The 26,370-nt window shown below is 41.5% G+C and overlaps 1 protein-coding gene across 3 annotated transcripts in view; it reads right to left on the bottom strand.

Annotated features, from left to right (window-relative positions):
- net1 (neuroepithelial cell transforming 1) overlaps positions 1 to 25,996 on the bottom strand; it is a 79,380-nt gene extending 53,384 nt beyond the window's left edge. For 2 of the 3 annotated variants that reach the window (XM_069909194.1, XM_069909195.1), the window contains exons 1-2: positions 25,828 to 25,993; positions 6,361 to 6,424 (exon numbers count right to left, since the gene is read on the bottom strand). In XM_069909194.1, the coding sequence (XP_069765295.1) occupies positions 6,361 to 6,424; positions 25,828 to 25,934 (171 nt within the window). In that variant the 5' untranslated portion in view covers positions 25,935 to 25,993. Of the gene's footprint in view, positions 1 to 6,360; positions 6,425 to 25,827 lie in introns of all 3 variants that reach the window. The other variant, XM_069909198.1, reaches the window with a different exon arrangement.
- Between the last annotated feature and the right edge of the window lie 374 nt (positions 25,997 to 26,370).

Here is a 26,370-nt window from a genome sequence, read left to right as displayed (position 1 = left end):
TAATTGGTGTTAACATTTTCAGATTTTTCCAACATCGCTGTTGTTAGGTCTGCTTTGTTCATGAATGAGTGAGACAAACACCAGGCTGAGTCGAAATCAGGGTTCTTTGTTCTTTATTACCGGATTGTAACACTTGCGACTAACAAAGTTAGTCGGAGAATGCATTCTGCCGTTATCAGCAAAATGGTGATTTTTTATACCCTTGGATATGTGCTTAGAACATCATCATATCATTACTTGTCCAATGACTAAAACTGTTGCTATCCTTTCCCTGCTAGCTTCCTGCCTCTCAATCCATCAATGTCTCTCTTATCTTGTAAGTACAAGGATGCATTCTGTTACTCCTTAGTACTGGGTGACTCCTTCTCCGGTCCCATCTCATGATGTTTTACCTAACAGGAGTACAAGGACACCTCCCCTTCTTGTTACTGCCCTGTACAGGGTAACTCCCTACACATTCCCATCTCATGATGTTTTACCTTACACTGTCTAAAAAAAACTCACTATCATCTCCCCTCTATGCTCTCGGACCTGATGCAGGACTTGATCCCTTCTCGTCCATAGATGCTGCTGGAACTAATGAGTTCTTTCAGCAGTTTGTTTCATGCATTGAGGCTGGAAGGTAAGTATGACAGAAAGAGTAAAGAAATAAAGGCAAGGCCTCTGAAATAAAAGAAAATATAAAAACTAAGAAAAAAATTCAGGGCAGCATGGTTAATACAACATTATTACATGCTAGCAACCTGGGTTCCAATCCAGTGGTGTCCGCTCGGAGTTTGTACAAATTCCCTGTGTCAGCATGGGTTTCCTCCCGGAACTATCATTTCCTCCCATATTCCAAAAGGCGAATGGAGTTAAAAGGTTAATTGATCACATGGGTGCATTTGGGTGACATATGCATGTGGGCTGGAAGGACTTGTTGTCATGCAGTGTCTCTAAATTAAAATGACCATGTGCACATGATAAGGCCTCATGTTATGGATTATCACGTCACTGACTGCTTTCTAGGAATCTTTCTCCTTACTGATAATTGAGGGTTGGCTGTACCTGCAGAGGTTATTGTGACCTGGTTTTATACATCTTCTTCTGCATAGGTTTTTCAAAAAAGCCATCCTTTGGTTTAAGTTTCCCAATCCTCTGGGCCTTCTATGAATCTTTGCAATTTCGTATGCTTTTTCTTTCAATTGGATACCATCCTCAATTAGCTACAAAAGCTACATCTTCCTCAAAGAGCCGTTTAGCACACCAATAAGGGATCTGAGAGGAAGTTTCTTTCGGAGGTGGACCCAGAGCAAAATAAAGGCTCATTTGTATGAATGGAGAACAAAATAATAAAATGTAGGTCATCATAGGTGAATGGCAGAAGAGGCAAAGATAAAAGCTGCATTATTATATAAAGGTTCATGCTTTTGTTGGTGGCAGGAGGCTAGGAAAATCTTTAGATAGAGTTTACTGTAGAGGATATAATCCCAAAGGTATGAAAAGAGGTTCAATGGCACATGAATTGAAAAGAGCAAAAAACTTCAAGCCTATATAGTGACATAAAATATGTGCACACACATGATGAAAACCCTCACAAAAAAAATAAAGACAGCTTTTCTCTGCTCACCCGTCAATGTTGAAATTAGAAGATGATACTCAAAAATAGTAAAATTTGAGAATAAAATTCAAAAGAAACACAGGTAGTGACAAAAATAAATTTGAAATAAAGTTTCAGGTGAAGAACTGCAGTAGTTTCTGATGAGATGTTATCATTTGTCAACAACTGGGCCTTAACAGGAGAAACAATCCAGCTAAATAGACATAACAGTCATTGATAATTTCCTGACCACATTACATCTATAATCTGGATTCCAAAGAGAGGCTTGCAATTATTTTCCTTTTTTGGGTCAGAAGGAAGAGTTTCTCTTATGAGACAACAAAAACACCCAAACTTTGTGAATGATACCAGATTAAGTCATGTATGTGGGCAAGATCTTTATCAACAGATCACCTGTCTAGATGTTTTTGTGGTCAAGATTCCAATGACTTATAAATGATATTATCTCATTTGAACTGAAACCTCCTCAATCTACTTGATTTTCAAAAACAAAATTGGTATGTTTACTGAAACTCAAAACTTTAGGGGAACTTTGACTTTCAACATAAAATATTATATCCAAGGAAATGAAAATGAGAGTAGCCAAAACGTCCTGACAAACAAACCAGTGTTTAATTAAAGTTATGATTATATGCACTGTATCAAAGTTTACTCAGGTTACATATGGAATATTGTGCACCATTCCGATCACTACATTTCAGAATGGACGTAGAGGCTTTGGAGAAGATGCAGAAGAGGATTGCCAGGTGATTGCCTGGATGAGAGGAACAAGTTGGGCAAGCTGGGATTACCTTCTCTGGAGTGCCACAGACTGAGAGGAGACCTAATAGAAGTTTATAAAATTATGACATGCATAGAAATATTTCATGGTGAAAATGACAGTACAAGCAGGCATAGCTTTAAGATGAGAAGAGGAACATTTAAAGGAGATAAACAAGGCAAGTCTTTTTTAAACAAAGCGGTAAGTAGTTGTAATTTGCTGCCAGGGAGTGGGCGGAGATGGATATAATAGTGATGTTTAAGAGGCATTTAGACAGGCACATGACATGTAAGAAATGGAGGGATATGAAGGCAGATAAGATTAGTTCAATTTGGCATCATGGTTCTCTAAGATATTAGAAGCCAAAAGGCCCGTTCGACTATGTGAAATGATTATGGAATGCCCCATGAATTATGATCAGTTTAAACTCATCAAATCGCAATAAAATATCGTATTTTAATGGAGTTTTTTATTCATTTAAAACAAAATGACTAATAATTGTCTTCAATTTCTTGATGCCTAAAGTGAACTTATCTCCACATTCCCAATCAGTTGTATCTACAGTATTTGATAGATTAAAATCAGGGGCTCTTGTTTGCTAAACTGCCTAATTCAAATAAAATCTTGTACAATTCTGGAATGTTGAACTTCAAAACATTTTCTAAAATGGTACTGAGTTAATCACTGAAGCCTTCCTTATTCTTTCATAAAACTACATAGCTCATTCAAAAAGTTAATTCAAATATTGACAACATTTTGAGCTTTGAAGTCATTTGTACTATTTCATACATTCTGATTTCAAATTGGGATCAAACATTTATGGGGGTGGGGAAAGATAACAGGAAACCACTTTGCTTTAAAACTAGTAGCAACCTGTACAATAAGTAGCAAAGAGCAAACTAATGCAAGTTTCTCAACACACTGTTGGAAAAGAGGCTTTTTTGAATTTACTATTTGTTTTCTCCTCTTATATTAGTAGCCTTAGTTTTATCTACTTTACCAGTGGATCCCAGGAACCCAGTGAAATAAATATTTATTTGGTACAATTCATACTTTGGTCTGCCCAACAGTCACTGACATTCCAGAGTAAGGCAGTCTGGGTAGAGCCACTGACAAGTTACTTCTAAGTACTTTAAAAGGTTTCAGTGCCCTGTAATCTTCTTCTCTTTGGCTTGGCTTCGCAGACGAAGATTTATGGAGGGGGTAAAAAGTCCATGTCAGCTGCAGGCTCGTTTGTGGCTGACAAGTCCGATGCGGGACAGGCAGACACGGTTGCAGCGGCTGCAGGGGAAAATTGGTTGGTTGGGGTTGGGTGTTGGGTTTTTCCTCCTTTGCCTTTTGTCAGTGAGGTGGGCTCTGCGGTCTTCTTCAAAGGTTGCTGCCCGCCAAACTGTGAGGTGCCAAGATGCACGGTTTGAGGCGATATCAGCCCACTGGCGGTGGTCAATGGGGCAGGCACCAAGAGATTTCTTTAGGCAGTCCTTGTACCTCTTCTTTGGTGCACCTCTGTCACGGTGGCCAGTGGAGAGCTCGCCATATAACACGATCTTGGGAAGGCGATGGTCCTCCATTCTGGAGACGTGACCCACCCAGCGCAGCTGGATCTTCAGCAGCGTGGACTCGATGCTGTCGACCTCTGCCATCTCGAGTACTTCGACGTTAGGGATGAAAGCGCTCCAATGGATGTTGAGGATGGAGCGGAGACAACGCTGGTGGAAGCGTTCTAGGAGCCGTAGGTGATGCCGGTAGAGGACCCATGATTCGGAGCCGAACAGGAGTGTGGGTATGACAACGGCTCTGTATACGCTTATCTTTGTGAGGTTTTTCAGTTGGTTGTTTTTCCAGACTCTTTTGTGTAGTCTTCCAAAGGCGCTATTTGCCTTGGCGAGTCTGTTGTCTATCTCATTGTCGATCCTTGCATCTGATGAAATGGTGCAGCCGAGATAGGTAAACTGGTTGACCGTTTTGAGTTCTGTGTGCCCGATGGAGATGTGGGGGGGCTGGTAGTCATGGTGGGGAGCTGGCTGATGGAGGACCTCAGTTTCCTTCAGGCTGACTTCCAGGCCAAACATTTTGGCAGTTTCCGCAAAGCAGGACGTCAAGCACTGAAGAGCTGGCTCTGAATGGGCAACTAAAGCGGCATCGTCTGCAAAGAGTAGTTCACGGACAAGTTTCTCTTGTGTCTTGGTGTGAGCTTGCAGGCGCCTCAGATTGAAGAGACTGCCATCTGTGCGATACCGGATGTAAAGAGCGTCTTCATTGTTTAATATCTTGAAAGATAACATCTTTAATAATAGCATACAAAGTTCATTTATTGACATGCAACCCTCATGTCCAGTAGCCTCATCCTTTATCTTGCTTCTTTTTTGAGTAATGGATTTATATTTGTTATATTTCTGAACCTCGTTGAACTTTCCACAAATCTAAAGAATTAGGGACATTTTAAGACTCAAGGACTAAGTCCTTCAGAAACACCATTATCAGGCTGCAACTCCAATTATAATATCCCCAATAACTGTAATTTTCCTTACCATTTCAGATCAACAGCCTTTACTGGGACATTACTGGTACCCTCTCTCTTAAAAACTGATGCAAAATGAAATGATTAATTTGTCTACCATCTTCTTGTTTTCAACTGTTACTCCATAGATTTGTTTTCTATAGGACCAACAGTCACTTTGTTAATGTTCCTTTTAAAACTTCTACTTTTTATTTTTACATTTCTGGCCACCCTTGTCTCATACTTGAAGATTTTTTTCCTTCTTAATCTTTTAGCCATTCATAATTTTTCTTTTTAAATATTTTTATTGATATTAATGAACTTCTATGAATAATACAATTTGATATAATGATATGCAGTTACACAAAATTAATAAAACATTCAATATATCAAAAGTATGCACAATTTGTAAATCATATTCATAATTCATATTCCAGGTACTATATATTTTTATAAAAAGAGCTATTAACAAAATGTATCTAGAAAAAAAGGAAAAAATAATAAAAAAGAAAAACTCAAAATTCTTGCCTGAGGGTTGCCAAATGTTATAACTAGTAAAAGAAAAAGGTAGAAAAAAAATTGAAAAACAACAGAAAAAAAATACGAAACAGACAATTTAATTACATTGAAGTGAAATTATAAAATAAGAAAGTGTCATAAATGACCCCCATAACATCTGAAATCTTGTATCTGAATTATTAACTGAATAATGAATTTTTTCCATATCCAAACAAGATATGATCATGAGTAGGCGGGGCAGCATCCTTCCATTAAAGTAACATTGCCCATCTCACCAAAAGATAGGTGAAAGAGATAGCATAACTCTGAACCAAAGACAAAGAAGTATCATTCCCCCCCATTGTACTGAAGAGGGCCACCAAAGGGTTTGGTATTAAATATATATTACATTTTTTTGATAAAGTACAGCAAGCTTCTCTCCAGTATTTTTCTAGACTAGGACAAGTTCAGAACAATCGATGATGCTTCTCCACTCTTAAACTGGTCACAACAGGAATAATTTAAAAAAAATTCTATCAATCATCAACCTGCCACCCATCTTTGTGTAATTACAGACATTATCTTTTTCCGTGGTGGGTTTGCCCTTTGTAATTTTCCTTTGGTGGGGCATGCTTGAAGGCTCCGTCCTACTCCTATTTTCTTGTGAAAGTTGTGAATTCTGCAGATGTTCAGGCAGCAGTGCTAATGTAGATTTGAGAGAGGGAACAGAATTGAAACAAAGATGTGCTGCATATTCCACAAAGGCTCTTATGAAAATTGTATGTACACAAAATTAATTTAAATGACACAATTCAGCAGGTTTATGGACACAAGGTTGCATTGAAAGTGACAGTAGTCTTTGAACGAAGCTAACTATGTAACTGTAGAGACAAATATGACCACCATGTTTGAAACTAGTGAACTTTTACATTAAATTTTAGCAGACAAAAATATTCATGAGAACAGTTAAGGTGCATCACAAATATCTGTTGAAATACTTACCAAAGTAAAATCCCATGGTCCTGGGGTCAGAAAGGTGAAGGAACTTCCACGTCGGAGAGGAGGCCTAAAAAACAGAGTCCATGGTTTATGGCTCAGCAAATTAGAAGTTGAAGATTCATGTGCTATCTCAATAGTGTAAATGCAACAGGAAAGTAATTCAGCTAAATGAGTCCAGACCACCTTAAATCCTTCACATTTACTAACCAAACCTAGAATTCACATAACCCACATTTGTACACCAAGGCACAATTTCATTAACGAAGAACCTTCTTCAGGCAAATGTTATGAGCAGATCTAACAAACAAGAAGCCCTTTGCCATTTATGAACTGATAAGGCCAATAAACACGTGTCGACCATCTACAGAATGGCAAAATTACATCCAACGTTAGTGACAGAAACTACAAAAATTGGACAAGGAGTAACAATATTAATTTATATGAAAATTTATTTCTGGATTTAAAATTGATATCCTGACCAAGTTGTGTTTATTGAGTACCAACAACATTCATCTGCTTGACATCAAAATTTTACTTGGATTTGAACTCTTCTAAAACTTGATTTCACATTTCACTTTTTCTTTCATTTGAAACTAACCATGATGATTTATATACAAGGCTCTTTTGTTAGTAAATATTCCTATACAAATGATATTTATACAACAATCCCATCAATTAATTCATTATTTGAAGTTAAAATCATACTCGTTTTAAAATATTTTCTTGTAGTTTTATATGAACACGACATGTTCCACACAATTTAAAAATAATTAAAATGAGAAGATTGCACAACACACAAATCACTTTGCACTGAACCTTTTTACAACAGTTCTGCACAAATGATGAATGTGTATCATTATTCACACAAGAGAAAATTCTACAGGTGAAAGTATCCACTGATGCTTGACCCTGAACTTACTAGAGCAATGCCATGTTTTCACTCCAATGGGGGTGAAATGTGAATTTAAAAGTTAGCTTGAAAAGGGGCTGCTAACAATTCACAACTAATTTACAAAAATAAATTCAATTCTTAATTTTAATAGAAATATAATCTTTTGTTTCAATGATCTTGGAATTCAACCAACAAAACAAACACTGACCGAGAGATCTGTAAGGTACAAACACCAGAAATCCTGTATGAAATACAAAATGTCCCAGGGTTTACTGAAGTCAAAGTTCATTCCTGGTCAGCATTCTGTTGTATCTCAATATGCTACTTGATGACTGATAAGATTTCAAGAAGGATATACCCAAACTAAAAAAATAACAAAGCCTTGGCGGCAGAGAGTATCCCCAATGCACAAGAGCATCAATTACAACCCACAGCCTTTTCACTCTCATCTGGACCTCAAGACCATCTTCAGGAAAGGAAACCAACTTTACTGCACTAAATTACAGAGAAGCTGTCCATCACCAGGGTTTCCCTCAACTATTTACTCCCAATGGCCAAGTCCTGTTTCCCAAATCACATTCATGCAGAGTGGATACAATATTCACTCTGCAACAATTCCAAGACAAAAGCAGGGGAACAGCACCAGCATTTCAATCCCTCATTCTAAAATTTTCACTCTCTGTGGAACTGCATTTGTTAAAAATATAGTGGCAAAGTATTTCTTCATTTGGTCCGATATATTGTAGTGGCATTGGATATATTGTAGCAAATCAGCCAGCAGGAGGTGGAGACAAGTAGTGGAAATGTAGAGTTGGCTGTCATCAATGTGTACATGTCAACAATATCAACTTCAATCACATTAGAATAATGCATTGTTAGGTATCTATTGTCAGGTACCGAGTAAAGAGACATCCACACAGCATGAGGGTGAACCAAGAATGACATTATTGGTTTGAATTTGCCACGTCTCCGCGCTGGCCCACCTACTCTGGTTACATACCCGCCGGCTTCGGGAAGTGACATCATCGCATCGTGGTGTCACACTCCAGCCGGCAGGCCAGTACGCAGAAGTGGAGGGCTCCTGAGCCTGCACGTGGTGCTAGGCGCGGGCTCCTCGGGAGGGATGGGGAGCCTGCGCCATCTTGGACCAGCTGCATGTTGCAGCGATTTGGCCCGTTTACGTGCACGGTTGCTCAGCCCGCTACACCCCCCCCCCAAGAATCCCCACTGCTCTCTAAGTGGTCTGACTTAGTCTTTGGGCGGTCTACCTCTGTGTTTAACCCAGGAGTCCGGGGCCGGCAGATTGGAGCCGGGTGCGCGACTTTGAGGCGGTTGACTGTGAATCTGTCCTGTCGGCCACCAACATCCAATGTGAACACCACGCCGTCTCTTTGCAGTACCTTGAAGGGGCCTTCAAACAGGCACGGGGGGGGGCCTGTCCTTTGCGTAAGAAAATGTAGTGGGTGGACTGCAGATCCGCTGGAACATGGCTGGCTGGGTAACTTTCCTGTTACATTTACACTATTGAGATAGCACATGGATCTTCAGTCTGCTCTCTCAGACTGTGCAGGATGCCTAATGCTCTGGTCTGTGGGTCGGTGGGGTTTGAAATGTAGGTCCCCTGGGTTGGAGAGCAGCGCACTGTCTACCATCTCTCCAGATAATGCTGACACATCCTCCTTCGGTGCCATGCGGATCCCGAGCAGTACCCATGGGAGCTTGTCCATCCAGTTTGGCCCAGTCATTCGGGCTTTCAACGCGGCCTTCAGGTGGCGGTGGAACCATTCGACCAGTCTGTTTGCTAGGGGAAGGAAGGCCGTCGTATGGTGGACCTGGCTGCGGCAGAATTTCACCAGATTGGTCCAGAGGGAGGAGGTGAACTGCGCTCCTCGGTCCAATATGATGTGGGTCAGGACGCCGAAATGACTCCGACATAGTGGATATCCAGGGTGAATTCCAAAACGTAGAAGAGGTACCGTTATTATCTTGCCAACCACGGGTCCGAACCTTGCTCAGCATGTTTGTGGTCTGTGTAGGTGGTGAACACTCTCCCCTCTAGCATATAGCAGAAGGGCCACATCACCAGGTACAAGGCCAGCAGTTCACGTCAAATGCGCTGTATTTGAGCTCTGGTGTTTGGAGGTGCTTACTGAAGAAGGCGAGGGGTCGCCTTTGTTTGTCGACCCATTGCTCTAGCACCACACCCATTGCTCTGTCTGAAACGTCTGTTGTGAGGGCCAGGGGGGAGGTGGGATCTGGATGTGCCAGTTCCATGGGCTTCGCCAGTGCTGACTTGGTGGTGTGTGGAAAGCTCCCGTGGCCTCCGGCATCCGTTGCAGCATCTTGCCGCTGAGTTTGACAAGGCTGCACAGGGGCTGCATGAGGATGGCAGTTTCTGGGAGAAAGGATGGTAGAAGTTGACCATCCGCAGGAACTCCTGTAGTCCTTTGGTCGTGCCTGGCTTCAGGAAGTTCTGAATGGCCTCCATCTTGTCAGGTAGTGGCGTGGCTCCCTCTGGGGTGATGCGATGTCCCAGGAAGTCTATTGTTTGAATGCCGAACTAGCACTTTGCCATTTACCATAAACTTCAAGATCAGTGACATTTTGGGTGAACAACTCACTTTCAACATTCTTTGTTACTGCACCTTCATTGGCGAAGGCTAATTTTCAAAATAAATGTTGGCATATAATCACAGAATTAAGCTTTTTTTTTATAAAAGAAAACAATTCTTCAGGATGGGCTTGGATTGGTGAAGAGCTAGAATGAGGTGTTCTACCCAGCAAGCAAATTTCATCATCTTGCATGCTAAGAAAATGACATCTTGTCTAAAAGTTTCACATAAGTAAGCAATAGTTTTGCCTACGTTCCTCAAATGACCAGGTCCCTCTTGTTTGTTTTGGCAACTGAGCAATTGGAATGAGGAAAAAGCTCAGATAACAAAACAAGAGTCGGGAGGGTCAGAAGAACCAAATGTGTCGACAATAGCTCTTTATTACTGCAGGACCCAGAGATTTAGCAGATATAACAGAAAGCAAAATTACTCTCATGACGGATATTTCAAATGGAATTAAAACAAAAATCTTTCTCTACCATTCATTAAGATCCTCTCTCCTGCTCACTTTCTAATCTGATCCTCAAATTCTTTATTCTAGAAACCTGGATAGATAGATGATTTCAGGAGGCATTTCCTTTACATAAAGGTGAGAGAAGCCCCCAGGGCTACAACCAGCTCACCTTGTAAGAAGTTGCCAGGGAAGTTTCTAAGGACATGACCTATCTATTATGGTTGCACAGAGCGGACTCAGCAATGTAGGACCCAATCTGCCTCGTGCATACTAAGGGACTAGTCAATGAAAATTAAGTCTCCACTCCCAGAGATTGGACCACCTCACTAAACCAGTTGAGAGGATTAAACTGTGAAATGAGATCAGAAGCAGCAGCTTGGAATGATCCTGAGATTTGGAAGGATCTACATCTCTGAACAAGGTTATGTTTGAGCTCACAGACATCAGCTATATTAAATAATGCAGTTACTTTTGGCCCTTTAATTGTCAGTTTCAGTGGAACCCAGTTTCGAAAGGTTGACTATTTGGACAGCAAATTGAAAAGGTCATCTCCCAGATGGACAAAGCCAACACCCTCAGTGCAGACATCGCATTGCACCACCAGTAACATCATTTACAAGGTTTTTTGCTAATAAAGTGCTATGAATATCTAGAATAGTGCTGTTATGCAAGGAAACAAAGTTTTCAAAGGATACCAAAAAATGTGTGCAGAATTGTCTTACTCGGAATTAATTGATTTTCAACAGGACAACATCATTTATTTCTTCCTTAGATAGAGAACACATTTCTAGTTCCTTAAACTGTCAAAAAGAAAATATCAATGTCATATTCAATGATAAAACACCCACAGCCTCCTGGTACTGAGAATTCCAGATTTTAGAAATACTCAAATAAAAGACAACTTCCTTACCTCAGCACTGAGGTACCTAATCGTATTAGAATTCCTAATCTAAAGAAACAACCTCTCTGTACAATCCATAAATTCCTCTCAGAATCTTGCCTACATCAACATGACTTTTCCATTCCTCTACTGCCAGCAAATACAGGCCAATAGGAAACATGGCAAAAGGTTAAAGGATAGATGAGAACAATAAATTTTGCTTAGAATTTTTGTTAGCATAATTTCAAATAGGAAGTCACTTGATAAACATGAACAGTGTTTCCCCCTCAAACTTCTCAAGTATGCTTATCAACATCTGACTGTATGTACATGGCTGTGACACGGTTAGTACAATGCTGATGCGGCGCCAGTGAGGGCCAGCACTGTCTGTACAGAGCTTGAACATTCTCCCCATCTTTGCGTGGGTTTCCTCTGGGTGCTCTGGTTTCCCCCCACCCTTCAAAAAAAAAAAAGAGATTGTAGGTTAATTGATTTACTTGGGTCGTGCGCCAGTAGGACCGGATACCCTGCTGCGTGTCTAAAAAAATACAAGCAGACAATAGTGTTTCTTCTGACCACAGTGCACACACAAACTACAGTACAGAATAATCACATCTATACATAAATATATAATTTAAAATATAAATATTTTGGAATATTTATAAACATTCTAAAGGCAACACACCAAATCTAAATCAAGTTCCAAACACCATCTACCCTCTAGCACTTCACCATTCAAGACAATCACCATTCCAGTCCTACTATAGCATAGAATGTGGTTGGAGTTTCAAATTAATATCCTGATTTATTGTAATTTTTTACTGATCTGAAGGCCATGCACGTGTCCACAGCCCCCTCCAACAATGGCAACCCCATGGTGTAAAATACATGAAAAGGAATAATGGGAAAAAGATTATATATATGTACTGCAAGATTCCATGGGATACTTTGAGCTATACAGCACAGAAACAGGCTTTGCAATCCAACTCATCCATGTCATCCAAGTTGCTTATCTGAGCTGGCCCCATATTCCATTAACCTTTCCTCTCTTATTTTAATCATTGTAATTGTACCATCTCTTCCTCTGGCAACTTGTTTCCAATACCCACCACCATCATCTATCTGAAAAAGTTGTCCTTCAACAATGACCCCTTTAAACCTTTCCCCTCTTATCCTAAATCTGTGCCCTTCAGTTTTAAACTCTTACCATGGAAAAATGACTGTGACAATTCACCTCATGATTTTATATACCTTGACAAAGATCACCCTTAGCCTCCAATGCTCTAAGGATAAAAAGCCCCAGCCTACCCAGTCTCTCTGAATTGCTCCAACCCTCCAATCCCAATTCATTTTTTCAACCACTTTCTGCACCCTCTCCAGTTTAATGACCTGTAGGTAAGCAACTTGAATTCGATGTGGTCTCACCAACGTCAGGTGCAGTTGTAACATGATGTTCTATCTCTTTAAATATCCTGACTGATGAAGGCAGGCATGCCAAATCTTAGTTCACCATCTCGTTGACGTGTCGTGACTGGATTCATAAAACAAATGTGTCTAAAACCTAGAATCTACCACAAAATGTTTACAGATTTTACTTGGAGCCCATATCCCAAAGTAATCCAGCAGAAAGTTCTCAGTTCAATGGAAATGTGGAGAGAATTGACTCAATAACCTTTTCAAAAACCCAAGTGCAATATTAAGGGAATGTTATTTTGTTCAAGGTCCTATTTTAGGAGTGATTGGTAAATGTGCTCTTTTAGTGGATGAGAAAATTCCACAATGTTACCTTGAAGAAAATGAGTGTTTTCTGAAGTGATCTGGCTTACTTTAATAACACCCCTTCAACAAACCCCCCCCCCCCAAATCAAACACACATATCTGATCATAATCATTTTTTTTTTGGTATGTGGAAAATTGTCAGTTGTGTTTCTTTCTCTACAAGCGTAGTATTTCAAATGCACTTTCACGACTTCCAAAAAATGAGTTTCTTTATAAATCATCTTTCCATCAAGACCAGCTTTATGAAAGCAATGTGTACAGCCAGTATTATCTACATTAGTAACTGAGAATGCAGTTATAAAAATAAATTTGCATCCCACCTCGGACCAAAAACAAGCATGATTGACTTTAAACAAAACACAGGCTTTGAGAAATAATAGAAAGCCATTTTGCTAACAAAACCAAAACAATGTTCATTGAGATCTGATAATTGTGAACGGAGAGCACATTCAAATTAGCTCCTCTTTTTTTAATTTTTAAAAAAATTTTCACACTGTGAACCATATCATTCAAAATACATAAACATTTCCATCTTAAATATAGACAGTGGCATTTTCTCCCCCTCCCTCCAAACCCATTAAACGTTCAACATATACAATACAATAAAACCATTAAACACAATGTCATCACACAATGAAAATAAACAAGAAAATTGTGTCACCTACTTTTACACACTGGGTCAGTTCATTTCGTCTTCTTATCATTCTATCATTTTAGGGGGTGGAGGTCCGCGGTAGGCTCTCTCTGTTGTATTCCATGTACAGTTCCCAAATTTGATCAAATAATGTGACTTTATTTTTTAAATTATGTTATTTTTTCCAATGGAATACATTTATTCATTTCCATGTACCATTGCTGTATTCTCAGGGCTCCCTCCCATCTTCCAAGTTGACATTATACATTTTTTTTTGCTACTGCTAAGGCTATCATAACAAATCTTTGTGCTTTATCCAATTGGAGGCCTAATTCCTTACTTCTTATATTACTTAGAAGAAAGATCTCTGGATTTTTTGGGATGTTGCTTTTTGTGATTTTATTCAATACCTGATTTAGATCTTCCCAAAATTTTTCCACTTTCTCACAGGCCCAAATTGCAAGTACTGTTGTTCCCGTTTCCTTCTTACAGCGAAAACATCTGTCTGATACTGTTGGATCCCATTTATTTAATTTTTGGGGCGTGATATATAACCTGTGTAACCAATTATACTGTATCATGAGTAACCTTGTGTTTATTATATTCTTCATAGTTCCAAAATTAGCTCCTTCTCAAGCTGGAACATCTTTGATTTCCATTCTACATCAATTAAATGCTCCTTCAAAGCTCAAATCCTTGAATAATCAGTGTCTTCCTCAACATAATATTTTTTACAATTGCTCAAATAATGGTTTATTAATTTTCAGAGGGTATCCATGGCAAATCCACAATATTAAGATGTATACGCTGTCACAAACAATATTTTCAGAACCACCTTATTTAATGATACTCTTGATGAGTAAATGTTTGCAATTGCTCAGGAGCAGGCAGGACAGCGTAAATTATTGAGAAATAGTGTTGCACAATTGCCAGGTCTCAGGAAGGTGTGGCGGCCCACAACCGCAGAGATTGTGCCAGCAAAACACGTGGTAATAAACAGCGGCATAACTCACTAATGCGACCCCTAGCATAGCAAACTGATGCGCTTGGAAGCTGGAGCAGTACAAGACCAGCAGTCCTAAAGTGGCGTTGGCCAGGCTGCCCAGCTAACAGAGCAACACCAGGCTGGGGAAGAAGGGCATTCAGATGCAAGAATGTTCCCGTGGGCAGGAATCCCATTTTTGTTATTCAGGCAAGTGATCTCAGCCATCAACCAAACGGCGGAAACTCAACTGTATAAAAGGTGCATTTCCAGCCTCAATAAAGTCAGATCTTAACCTTCCACACTGCGAGCGTGTGTCTTTCTTCGTGTAGCAGAAGGCTACAAGGGAACCTTTTTTCCACATTTCCACTACTTGGAGCATCTGGTCTTCCTATACATCTTGATTTCAAAACTTTGTAACTAACTTAAAACATTGTACTTGTAATCACCAATTTATTACACTGGAAAATGAAGTGCATCTGAGCCAAGAGAGGCTTTTCATAAAAGAGAATTAGACCAACTGTCAAGAAAACCAGTTGTCACTGTTTTTAAAAGAACAGCAAGGTTTTCTCATACTTCAGTCGATAGTAATTCCCAAAGAAGTCTGATTGCCAACTGATTATCACGCCACTGTTCAAATCAACTATCCTTGAATTATTATTGCATCTACTTTAAGTTAATAGGCTGAAAAGTCTTTTGGGACATTCTGCAGTTATTGAAGTTGCTCTATCAAGTGCAGCAAACAGGTGAAAATTGAATTATGTTTGCCAATCACTCCATGAGTTAAAAAACATAATTCAGTTACGCAAGTTCCTCAGTCCCTGGTTACTCTTACATTGGAGTACCAAAAGTAAAAAAAAAATAACATCAATAAGAATCAAATATGACAGGAAAATTGGAGTGGAGGTCAAGATGTGATTTTTTGTCAAGATGAGGGCTGGCTACAAGGGCCAGATCACCTATCCTTGCTCCTATTCTCCATGATCCTATACGACTTTCTGAAACCATGCTCCTCATCCCAAATTCCTTTACGAGGTGAAATATCCTCTCAAAATTCACAAAGACCAGCTGAAAATTACCATATGGAATCTCAATTTAATCAAAACTTGCAGCTTCTACTTAGTTGAATGCCAGAGGGGAGGAATGAAACTGAGCAGGTACACCCTAGAAAGTCATTTTTACCCTCAGGAGTCTGTACTTGCGCTGAAAGTGTGGATTTCTGCAATCTCCACCACCTAACCATCAGCAAATCATTTTTGTTTTCAGTTAGCCAAAGGTTGATCACTATTTCCAGTCTTAGATGGAAGGGTAGAATAATTAGTTGATGCTTAATAATAGTGAAAATACATTTCTCATATTTAACCTCCGATACCAAATGACTTGGTTTGTAAGCATGCATACCATGCATGTTATTTGACAGTTCAGATTTGTAAAGACCAGATTATCAAAGTTCAAATTTATTGTCAGAAGACATCATATACAACCCCGAGATTTTGTTTTTCCACCTACTGGTAGTGCAAAATCTGTGCTCAAGAAGATATATACACATGTAAACAAATAAAGAAATGTCAGCAGACTGACTGTGCAATAGAGAGGATAAATAATTAATAAAATGCAAAAGGAAGAGTCCTTAAATGAGTTGCTGATCGAGTTTATTGTTGAAGAGTCTGTTGGCGAAGGGGTAGCAGCTGTTCCTGACCTGATGGTGCAAGTCTTGTGGCACCGCGGTATACTTCCTTCACGATAATAGAAGTGAGAACAGTGTGTTCTGGGTGGTGTGGATCCTTGATGATTGCTGCTGCTCTCTGATGGCAGCGTTCTCTGTATAGATTTTTGATGGTGAGGAGGGTTTTACCTGTGATGTCCTTATCACATCATTTCAACACTATGTATTCGTCTTGCAACTTTAACGAAAACTGACGCCGTTTAGTTAAATGAAAACTAGGTACATTTATTGCCCATGGGAAAATATAAACTGTTATATTAACCTTTATTATCAGTTTATATATGTAAAAGCATCATAATGCTGTCGTAACGAAGGACGATTTGCACAGTCATCAAAGTTGACTACAACAGTTGATTGATTTCCTGCTCTTCGATTCAGCAAATTCAAAAGGCAAATCTCTTCTTCTCTTTTGTCTGGATTTGCAAAGATTTCCATCACTCTGATGCAAATCTCTTGCTGCAAATGTCAATGAGGCCTGCAGGCAAGTTATTGGTTAACTCCAGCTCCAACAATTATTCACTAATTCCATCTGGATCCAATCTCACTAAAGTTAACAATACAATCGTGTCCGCACTTGTCTGACTAAAATGTGGTGGCTCTGCTACTACACATCTCAGAGTCTTTGCTGCACTCTACTGGATACTCAGGTTATGAAGGGTTACTTGAAGGAAAACCTATTATAAATGTGAAAATTAGTAAATCAAAATGTCATTATCCATTAGTTTCAATGTAAAACCTCTGATTGGATTCTGGAATTCAAGAATCTCAGTCAAAAAAAAACAAGCATTTTAAATACATCAACACAATATTAAAAAAGTGTTTTAACAACAATCATGTATCAAGATAATAAAATTATTATTTAAAAACTGCCCATTGAAGCAGTGATTGCTTCCTCAGTAAATATATTTAAGACAAGGTTGGATAGATTTTTACAAAGTCGAGGAATTAAGAGATATGGGGGAAAGGTAGGTGGGCATGAGCCTATCAACCATGATCAAATTGAATGGTGGAGCAAGCTGGATGGGACAGATGGCCTACTCTTGCTTCTATTGCTTATGTCTTAAAACATAATGCACCCTACTCACTAAACATAACAGAAAATTGAGAAGTATCTTGACACAGTGAACACATCTTGTGGGAGAATCTAGAACTCGAGCTCAGTAAGACATGTAAAATTACACTTTCTCTTGGAGATTCAGGAGTCCACACAACCTTTTTCCTCAAAAAGGAGAGTGAAAGAATCTTGTGTGAGCCAGATTTGTGACTAACTGTGAATGGAAGGGAATTCATAGTGTGGTCTGCCATCATTTCAATGCTGAGCAGACATGAAAGGGGCAATTCTGACTTTGTATGATCCCTGGGATGAAGGGGTTGACTTATGATGAAAGATTAAATCGTCTAGGATTGTATTCACTCGAGTTCAGATGAATGAGAGATCTTATAGAAACATAGGATTCTGAAGGGTACGGATAGGATAGATGTAGGAAGGTTTTTTGAGCTGGCCGGGGAAACTAAAACGAGAGGAGACAGTCTCAAGATTCGGGGGAGTAGATTTAGGACAGAGCTGAGGAAAAATAGTTTTTCCCAGAGAGTAGTGAATGTTTGGAATTCTCTATCCAGGGAAGTGGTTGAGGCTGCTTCATTAAACCTATTTAAAATTTGGTTAGATAAACTTTTACATGATAGAGGAATTAGGGGATATGGGGAGAAGGCAGGGAGGTGGAGTGAGGTCATAAATTAGATCTTATTAAATGGCGGAGCAGGCTGGATGGGCCATTTTTGGCCTACTCCTGTTCCTATGTTCCTAGGTCCAGTGGCAGAGGTAAAAGACAGTTATCTCCAGTGTTCAGATGGTGGTGGGTGCTGATTCTGAACTTGGGGAATATACCTTTGAATGCCAGGGTTCTTCTTTGGTGGATGTTGAAAGGCTTAAGAAAGGCATTAATGGATATCGAGACAGCACATTTTCTTCAACTGATTAATTTCAGCAATGCTCATGAACTCCATGTTGGGACTAACATCTTTGAAACCAGCTGTCATTTTCTTGGTAACGCAAAATCTCTTTGTGGCAAGCTCCAATGGTGGTGGTTTGTTGGTGGCTTCTTGCTTCTCCAGTGAACTTGTTCAAGTTCTAATGTATCTTCAGATTTGAGCTCTTCTATGATTCCATGGACTACCACAAAGCCAATTTCTGTTGACAGTTTGACAATGAGAATTTTCAGGGTTGAAAACCCTGGCCATAATTTTCTCCATACATCATCTATTATTGCATGTTTATGTCATTCTAAGAGACATGGATGCATTCTAGGGCTGTCTTGATATTGTATCTCTTAGATTTCTAAAAGGTGGCTTTGTCTTTGCTACTCATAACAGCACCACATTCGGAGAGTAAAAACCTCATTACATTCTGAGAGTGATTGATAGATTCCTGATAAGAGTACTTTCCGAATGCTTGAGACTTACTCTTACAATGCCTACCTAATGGACCTGAATTGGGAATAAGCAATTTAAAAGAGAGAAATACTATATTGCACTTACACTGAACAAACTTCACTTGTATGAATCTATAAACTTAAAGCATTTTACTTTATTTTCAGTCACATTCTTTGAAAACATTTAACCGTTGTTGCATCTGCAGGTTCCTCCCCTTCCAGGGAGCCGCCCGAAAGACAAATAGTATTATAAATAATTCCCCCCCCCCCCCACCCAAGTTTACAGATAAAGTATCTGATATGGGCGACTCTTACTAAGCAGGGATAAGGAGACACTTTAAGAGAGTCACCCCAACGGCGAGCGGCATCAACCAGCTCCTCATCCTGGGCGACGCCATCACTGTTTCACACAACCTTCTTCAAACAGCTGCTACGAGCAAAGCCCGACCAAGGCCCTCCCTCCACTGGCTGGATATTTGCTCTCATCAGTAAGTGTCATTTCAGAGAACATTTACTTTTACAATTTTAAACTGATTTTAAAAATCTATTATTTTATTCTTATTTATTAATATTTATTTTCCTCTTTTTTTTGCTGGTTGCTTGAATTCCAGATAACATGGGTTTTACTTTTTCAAATCTAGAATGAAACATTCACAACCTGGTCCATGGATTGCACGAATGTGGTGATGTTAAAGGATTTTACCATCTGATGTTGTCAGCCATGTCCACAAATCCTGATCTTGTGCACCCTTCAATATCACTGGTAAAATGGACAAATTAGAATACTGTACAACTTTTTAAAAAAGGCAAATTAAAAGCATGTAGCACTATTATTAAGAATAACATTGAACAGTGCAGAAAATCTGCCAGTCCAACAGTTTAAAAACCTCAAGCTTCCCAGTTTAATACAGCCCTGTGCTCTTTCTGACTCCGGTATAAATTCAACTGGCTCATTACTTCCCTTTATGAAAGGTCAGTGCATCCCCACCCAGTTCATTGTACATGCTTTCAGAAGTTTAGCAAGCTCACAGGCAAGTTAACAATATTATGAATGCATCACACACTGGGGGAAAAAAAAAGAAACTCTGAAATGTGCAGTTATGATTCAAAACACAGCATTACTGAAAGTTTCAAAGGTAACCAGTTACGTGTTACGAGCCCAGAGGACTTCAAAACCCAGCAGCAAGACAATGGTTACTTAAACAAAAGTTCCTTTTAATTTTCTTTAAACATAAAAACAGGATCAATCTTTAACTTATTACTATTAACTTAACCCCCCTTCTAATTCTTAGTACGTGTACGTTATGTGTATATGTTCAGGAACCTTCTCTGTTTCAATATCCAATCATTCACTTTTCACTTCTCCAAGTTCACCGGTATCAGGCAATTCTCATACTGTGCACAGAATTCAACATTTATAATTTCCACCAGGTTCTGATGCTTAAAGTTAAATGGTTACCGCTCAAGAAGGTTCTTCTTGGTTTCAGAGAGATATTTCTTTTCCTCCAATCAGTCACTTCAGTGTCTTGCTGAAGAAACTTGCCCCATCACGGGTTTTCCAAATGATAACCTCTTTTTCCAGGTCACCAGAGTTCCTCATATTTCCTTTATTTCAGGAGAAACGCTCTAGCCAGCCATTTCCTCTTGTAAGGACTACAAGGGTTTTGAATAGGCTGAACTCAGAACTCATAACCAGTCTTCAAAATGGGGGTTTTCAACAAGCCTGCCATTTTGCATTTGTTTTTTCCTTTCTCTGCTTATAAAAAAAAACAAAAAAAACTCTACCAAAGTTCCAAACACAATTTTCGAAAGATCTTATCCACATCTGAGCCGGAACATGATCAACATTATGTTCTATTTGCACCTCCTTTTGAAGTTCTTTCCAAAGCAGTTACATTATCTCTGCAAAGTCACCAGTGGCAATATGTCTCACTTTAGCAAAGCTCTTGCATTTTAAATGAGATGTAGCAGTAGCTACAAAGAGTGAAATTGGAAAGAACCACACACTGAGGCGAGTTTCAGTTCCAACTGTTTATTTGAAAGTTCGTGCACTGCTTTTTAAGGGCGAGCTCGCGCCATGTCACCTCATCAGCTGTGATGTCATGATGATCAAGGCCACAAGGAATCCCCGAGCCTGATGGCACCATATTAACGTGGCTGCTCCGCTACCGCGGCCGTCACATACGGAACCAGTTCGCCTGCGTTGCGATGTGCGCTGCCACACAACCCCCACCCAGAACCGGCTTTAACGTCCTGTTGCTTTTGGCTGTTTCTTTAGCTGCACGGTCACAACTGGTTGGCTGGGGTCCAGGTGGACAGTTTTAGTCTGTCCGCTGCGAACAACTCCTCTTTGCCCCCAATGTCTAGAGTGAAAGTCTTGCCAGAATGGCACAGGACCTTGTATGGGCCTTCGTAGGACCGTTGGCGGGGGGCTGGGTGTGGGCTGCACCGAACGAACACAAAGTCAGTCGTGGCTAAGTCTTTGGGGATGTACGCTGGCTGATTGCTGTGGTGGGGAGGGAGGCAAACGTGGCCAATTTGTCCCACAAGTCCTGTAACAGTGCTCTCTTTCCGATGCTCGCGTCTGGAGTTGGGGAGAAGAACTCACCGGCTAGGGATAGGGGTGCACCGTAGACCGGATCTACAGAGGATGCCTGCAAGTCCTCCTTGGCTGCTGTTCTGATGTCCAGCACGACCCAGGGGAGCTTGTCCGTTGGCCAGAGCCTTTAGGGCTGCTGTCTGGAAGTTAAATTCTTAGTTTTCTATCCACTCTTGTAGCCAGCCTCAAGGTGGAGGCCTGACATGAAATGGCCTTCTGTTTGTGAAGTGTAACCTAAACTAAATCCCCACAATCTCTTTTAAAGACATATTTTATCCATGACTATTCTAACATATCCTGTAAGAGAAACCCTTTTTAAAAAAAAAACTGAGCTAAGGCTGGCTGCTTCAGCAGGAAAAAAATGTCTTGGATGACCATTGAAAACTCAGCTATGAAACAAATGTGAACAGAAGCATGATGAATTGCCCCAAGAATACTGAAAATAGCTGTAAAATTTCAACTGCTAGTGTTTAACTAATTCAGCAACAGGTTTTAGAAATGTTCATATATATGCATAACATTTCTAATTTGGTGCATGTAACAATAACATCATACATATGATGAGCTAAAAACAGACAGTTTGCTTGGAGGGAGTGGGCAGAACCAGCGTTAACAACTCCTGTCTTTTGACAGTTAGACACAACAGCCTCCTATCAACTGGAAACTAGCCACGACAGCCACGAGGCATAGTGACTCAGCAGCACCTGTAGGTCTAGTGAGATGCCCCAGCCTACTCAACATTGCTAAGTTATGAGGTCGTTAGCACTTCCGATGTCATGACGCTGGGTCACATGTCTTGTGCCTATTTTGAGCCTGATTACACTGTAATACATGTTTCTCTCTTCACTGGTTGACAACTTCAGGTGTGGTCTTGTTGAACACAAACTTCATCTGCCACAATACCTGATTTTTACAAATCCTAATCATTATTTAAGCTGTCATGCAGTAGAATGAGATGTGGGTGACAATAAATAAAAGGGAAACAAAACTATGGCCATTCCCACACTATCAAGCACTGTTCACATTTGAGCATCAAAGTTAATCTCGCACATTTCAACACTCCAAATAGAAGCTTGCAGATGGAGATCCTTTTTGTGGATTTTTTAGATTTGACTGACCACCTGCAAATTGGATACTGTTCTACGATTCAGATTTGTTTGAAATTTTTTTTTAAACTAGATTTTGCTGTTCTGTCAATGAACACAACGAAGTTCTTCAATCTCACACAGCAGACCATTTGGGAATAATGAACAATTTTTCTCAATATATGCACAAAATGACCAGATGAGTTTTTGAGTGTGAAGGACCTGACTACTGGGATAGACAGTACAGTGGAACTGATTAATCAAACTTCTTCAATGATTTGAACCCATTTCTGATTCAGGCAGAATTGAAAGGAGAATTCAAGCCAAAGTGATCTTCACTGTTTAAAGTATATAGATAAGCTAGAGTCCCCAGAAGGAACTAAGTTAGGGGTCTCCAAAGTGCCCAACATTGACCCATGGGGGATGATAAGGTACCAAGGATTCCATGAAGGTCCAAAAAAATTTGGGGACCCCATGGACTAAATGTGTGGTTTTAATGGTGGCACAGTTATAGTGAGGCAGTTAGCACAATATTATTACAATGCCAGCGACCGGGGTTCAAATCCAGCTGTAAGGAGTTTATACATTTTCCCTGTGTATGCTTGGGGTTCCTCCAGGTGCTCCGGTTTCCTTCCACCTTTCATAACTTATCAGGGTTGTAAATTGAATGGGATATTTGGGCAGCACAGGATTATGGGCTGCGTTGTATGTCTACAATTATTTTTTTAATTACTGTAATTTGTAAAGCAGTTAATATTTCAAAAATCAGCATCAAGATGCTGGTATGCATTTTAAGTAAGGCAATTATGGCTTTGGATTTTGCTAGCAAAGTGAAAAGAAACCATTCTATTAAATTCTAATGTTGGTGTCTTTGTGGACAGGATTATGAAATATTCAGGCTATATTTGGGAAGAATGGGATTATACCAGGGTATCTCAGATGCCATAAATGTCGCATTGTCAAAGAAAGAAACAAGTAACTATGAGTCGGGGAAGTGGTATTTCCCTGCTGCCTGCCAAAGGGAAAGTTATCACCAAGGTCCTTCTTGTTTGGCTCCTTGCAACAGTCAAAGAGCTGCTCCACAAATCACAGTATGGTTTCTGTTGATTGAGAAACAGTGGACACGGTCTTTGCTGCGTAACAACTCACAGGTAGGGTGTGTAAACTTGACTCAGATAACTCAGGAGGTGAGGTGTCAGAATTGAACTGGGTCACTAGAACTGCAAGACAGTGATTCTATTACTTGTGCCAATGTGTGATCTTTCTTGTTGCACTGTTTCACCCTATTTTCTGACAAACTTCCTACAGGAGTAAAGCTACTCTTCAGACTACACTCCAGAGCTAAGGTCATTGGTTGAGCTGAAAAAATCAAGACAATCCTTATGTTTACACAAACTCAGATGCTGAACTACAAGGTATCATTGCTTCGTTTCCTGCAGCTTACAAGAGGTGAAGGTCAACAAGACAACCGTTGTGGCCTTCTCTGCATTGGGGAGACTGGATGGAGACCAGATCACTTTGGTGGGCACCTTCGGTCTGTTTGCATCATTGACATGGATCTCCTAGGGGCCACCCATTTCAATACTGTGCCCCACTCTCAAACAAAGGCCATCTGTAAATTGGAGGAGCAATTTTCTGCCTGGGGACTCTCTAACTGGATGGCATTAACATCGACTGCTCAGGTTTTTGCAAGCCTACTCCCTCTTCTCCCTCCCTACCCCTTTCCCTCTCCATTCAGAGCCACACCCCCATCCCTTGTTTGTTCGTGTGCCTCTTGCCTGTGGGACTGTGCATTTCCCACTGCCCTCCCCCCGTCTTTTGCTCGTACTTTGAAAGGCTCAAGCCCGAAATATTCATTATATATCCTTATCTTTGCTTTATAAAGTACACTGTTTGACCAGCTGAGTTTTTCTTTACTGTAATAATCTTAATTGTTTGTCATCTGAGGAAATGGGAACTGAAGAATTATCGTTTGACCATAATAGTGTCCTGTCAGTCTTCACTGTAGAAATGTACCTTCTTGAATCTACCCTTGAGGACATCTACCCTGTTGGTATCTCAAGAAAGCAGCTTTTATCATCAAGGACTTTCACCACCCAGTCCATGACCCCTCCTCACCGCTACCATCGAGTAGGTGGTGCTGTACAGGAGCCCAAAGACAAAAATGCAATGGTGCAAAAAAATAGCTTCTTACCCTCAACCATCAGATTTCTGAATGGACCATGAATAAGGCACTACATTATTTTTCTCTTCTTTTGCACTAATTTATTTTTAAAATATAATTTATAGGCATTTTGCATCTATAATGCCGCAGCAAAACAACACATTTCAATAACATGTCACGACAATAAATTATGATTCTCTGGACGAAGTTTGTTTTCAGCAGAGAATTGCAGCTACGGGGGGTGTGGGGGGGGAGGAGAGGTGGGGTAACCGAGGAGGAGGGGACAGGGAGGGACAACCGGGGAGGAGTAACCGAGGGGGAGGTGAAGGGGAGGAGTAACCGAGGGGGAGGTGAAGGGGAGGAGTAACCGAGGGGGAGGTGAAGGGGAGGAGTAACCGAGGGGGAGGTGAAGGGGAGGAGTAACCGAGGGGGAGGTGAAGGGGAGGAGTAACCGAGGGGGAGGTGAAGGGGAGGAGTAACCGAGGGGGAGGTGAAGGGGAGGAGTAACCGAGGGGGAGGTGAAGGGGAGGAGTAACCGAGGGGGAGGGGGTGAAGGGGAGGAGTAACCGAGGGGGAGGGGGTGAAGGGGAGGAGTAACCGAGGGGGAGGGGGTGAAGGGGAGGAGTAACCGAGGGGGAGGGGGTGAAGGGGAGGAGTAACCAAGGAGGAAGGGGACAGGCAGGGGCAATCGGGGAGGGTAACCGAGGGGGGGGTGAAGGGGAGGAGGAACCGAGGGGGAACGGGACGGGGAGGGTAACCGAGGAGGGGTGAAGGGGAGGGGTAACCGGGGGGGGGGTGAAGGGGAGGAGTAACTGAGGGGGGGGTGAAGGAGAGGAGTAACCGAGGGGGGGTGAAGGGGAGGAGTAACTGAGGGGGGGTGAAGGGGAGGAGTAACTGAGGGGGGGGGTGAAGGGGAGGAGTAATCGAGGGGGGGGTGAAGGGGAGGAGTAATCGAGGGGGGGTGAAGGGGAGGAGTAACCGAGGGGGGGGTGAAGGGGAGGGGTAACGGGGGGGGGGGGGGTGGAGGGGTAACCAGGGGGGTTGAAGGGGAGGGGTAACCGGGGGGGGGGGGTGAAGGGGTAACTGGGGGGGGTGAAGGGGAGGGGTAACGGGGGGGTGAAGGGGAGGGGTAATTGGGGTGGGGTACGTTTTGATGGTGGGCGGGGGAGCTTGGCGCCGACGTGGATGGGCGGTGCAGCCGCCGGGCTTTATCTCTCCCCCCCCCACTCACCGGTGGAGGCTGCCGTCCGGCGGCTCTGGCGTGCTGGAAGGGGCCGAGGAGTTTCGCTTCAGCCGTGGCCTCCTCTTGCCCGGCGCCGCTGACTCGTCCTGGCTCATGGCGCCACGGAGGGGAGGTGGGAGGCGGGGGGGAAGAACGAGCGGCCGGGACCGGAAGCCGACGCGGCGCCTCCAACCGCCTGTCAGTTTGAAACTGGCGCCGGCCGCGGCCGCCAATCAACGCGCGACCGGTTGCTAGGATACGCCCGGGGCTTCCGGCTTCCCGTGGGAGTATGAAGCATGCAGCAGAGCTTTCGGCTCACATCCGGACTTGCGGAGACTGATCCCAGTGGCAGCACCTTGAGAGAGTCCTCAAGCCCGGTTATATAATCGAGCCTTCCGTCCTCTGGACCCCTGCCAGACCGGCCGGTCCACAATCAGCGCCTGCAGGCTTTGGGACTGCGCTTCCTTCCATATCCCAGAGGTTTCCTGATGCATCTTCTGACAAACTGAATCAGGCGAGCTGAGGGTGGCCTGGTGCTCCTAACAGGAGAAA

Source organism: Narcine bancroftii, chromosome 13 (assembly GCF_036971445.1).
Source record: "Narcine bancroftii isolate sNarBan1 chromosome 13, sNarBan1.hap1, whole genome shotgun sequence".
Lineage (NCBI taxonomy): Eukaryota > Metazoa > Chordata > Chondrichthyes > Torpediniformes > Narcinidae > Narcine > Narcine bancroftii.
This window is presented reverse-complemented; position numbering and strand designations above follow the sequence as displayed.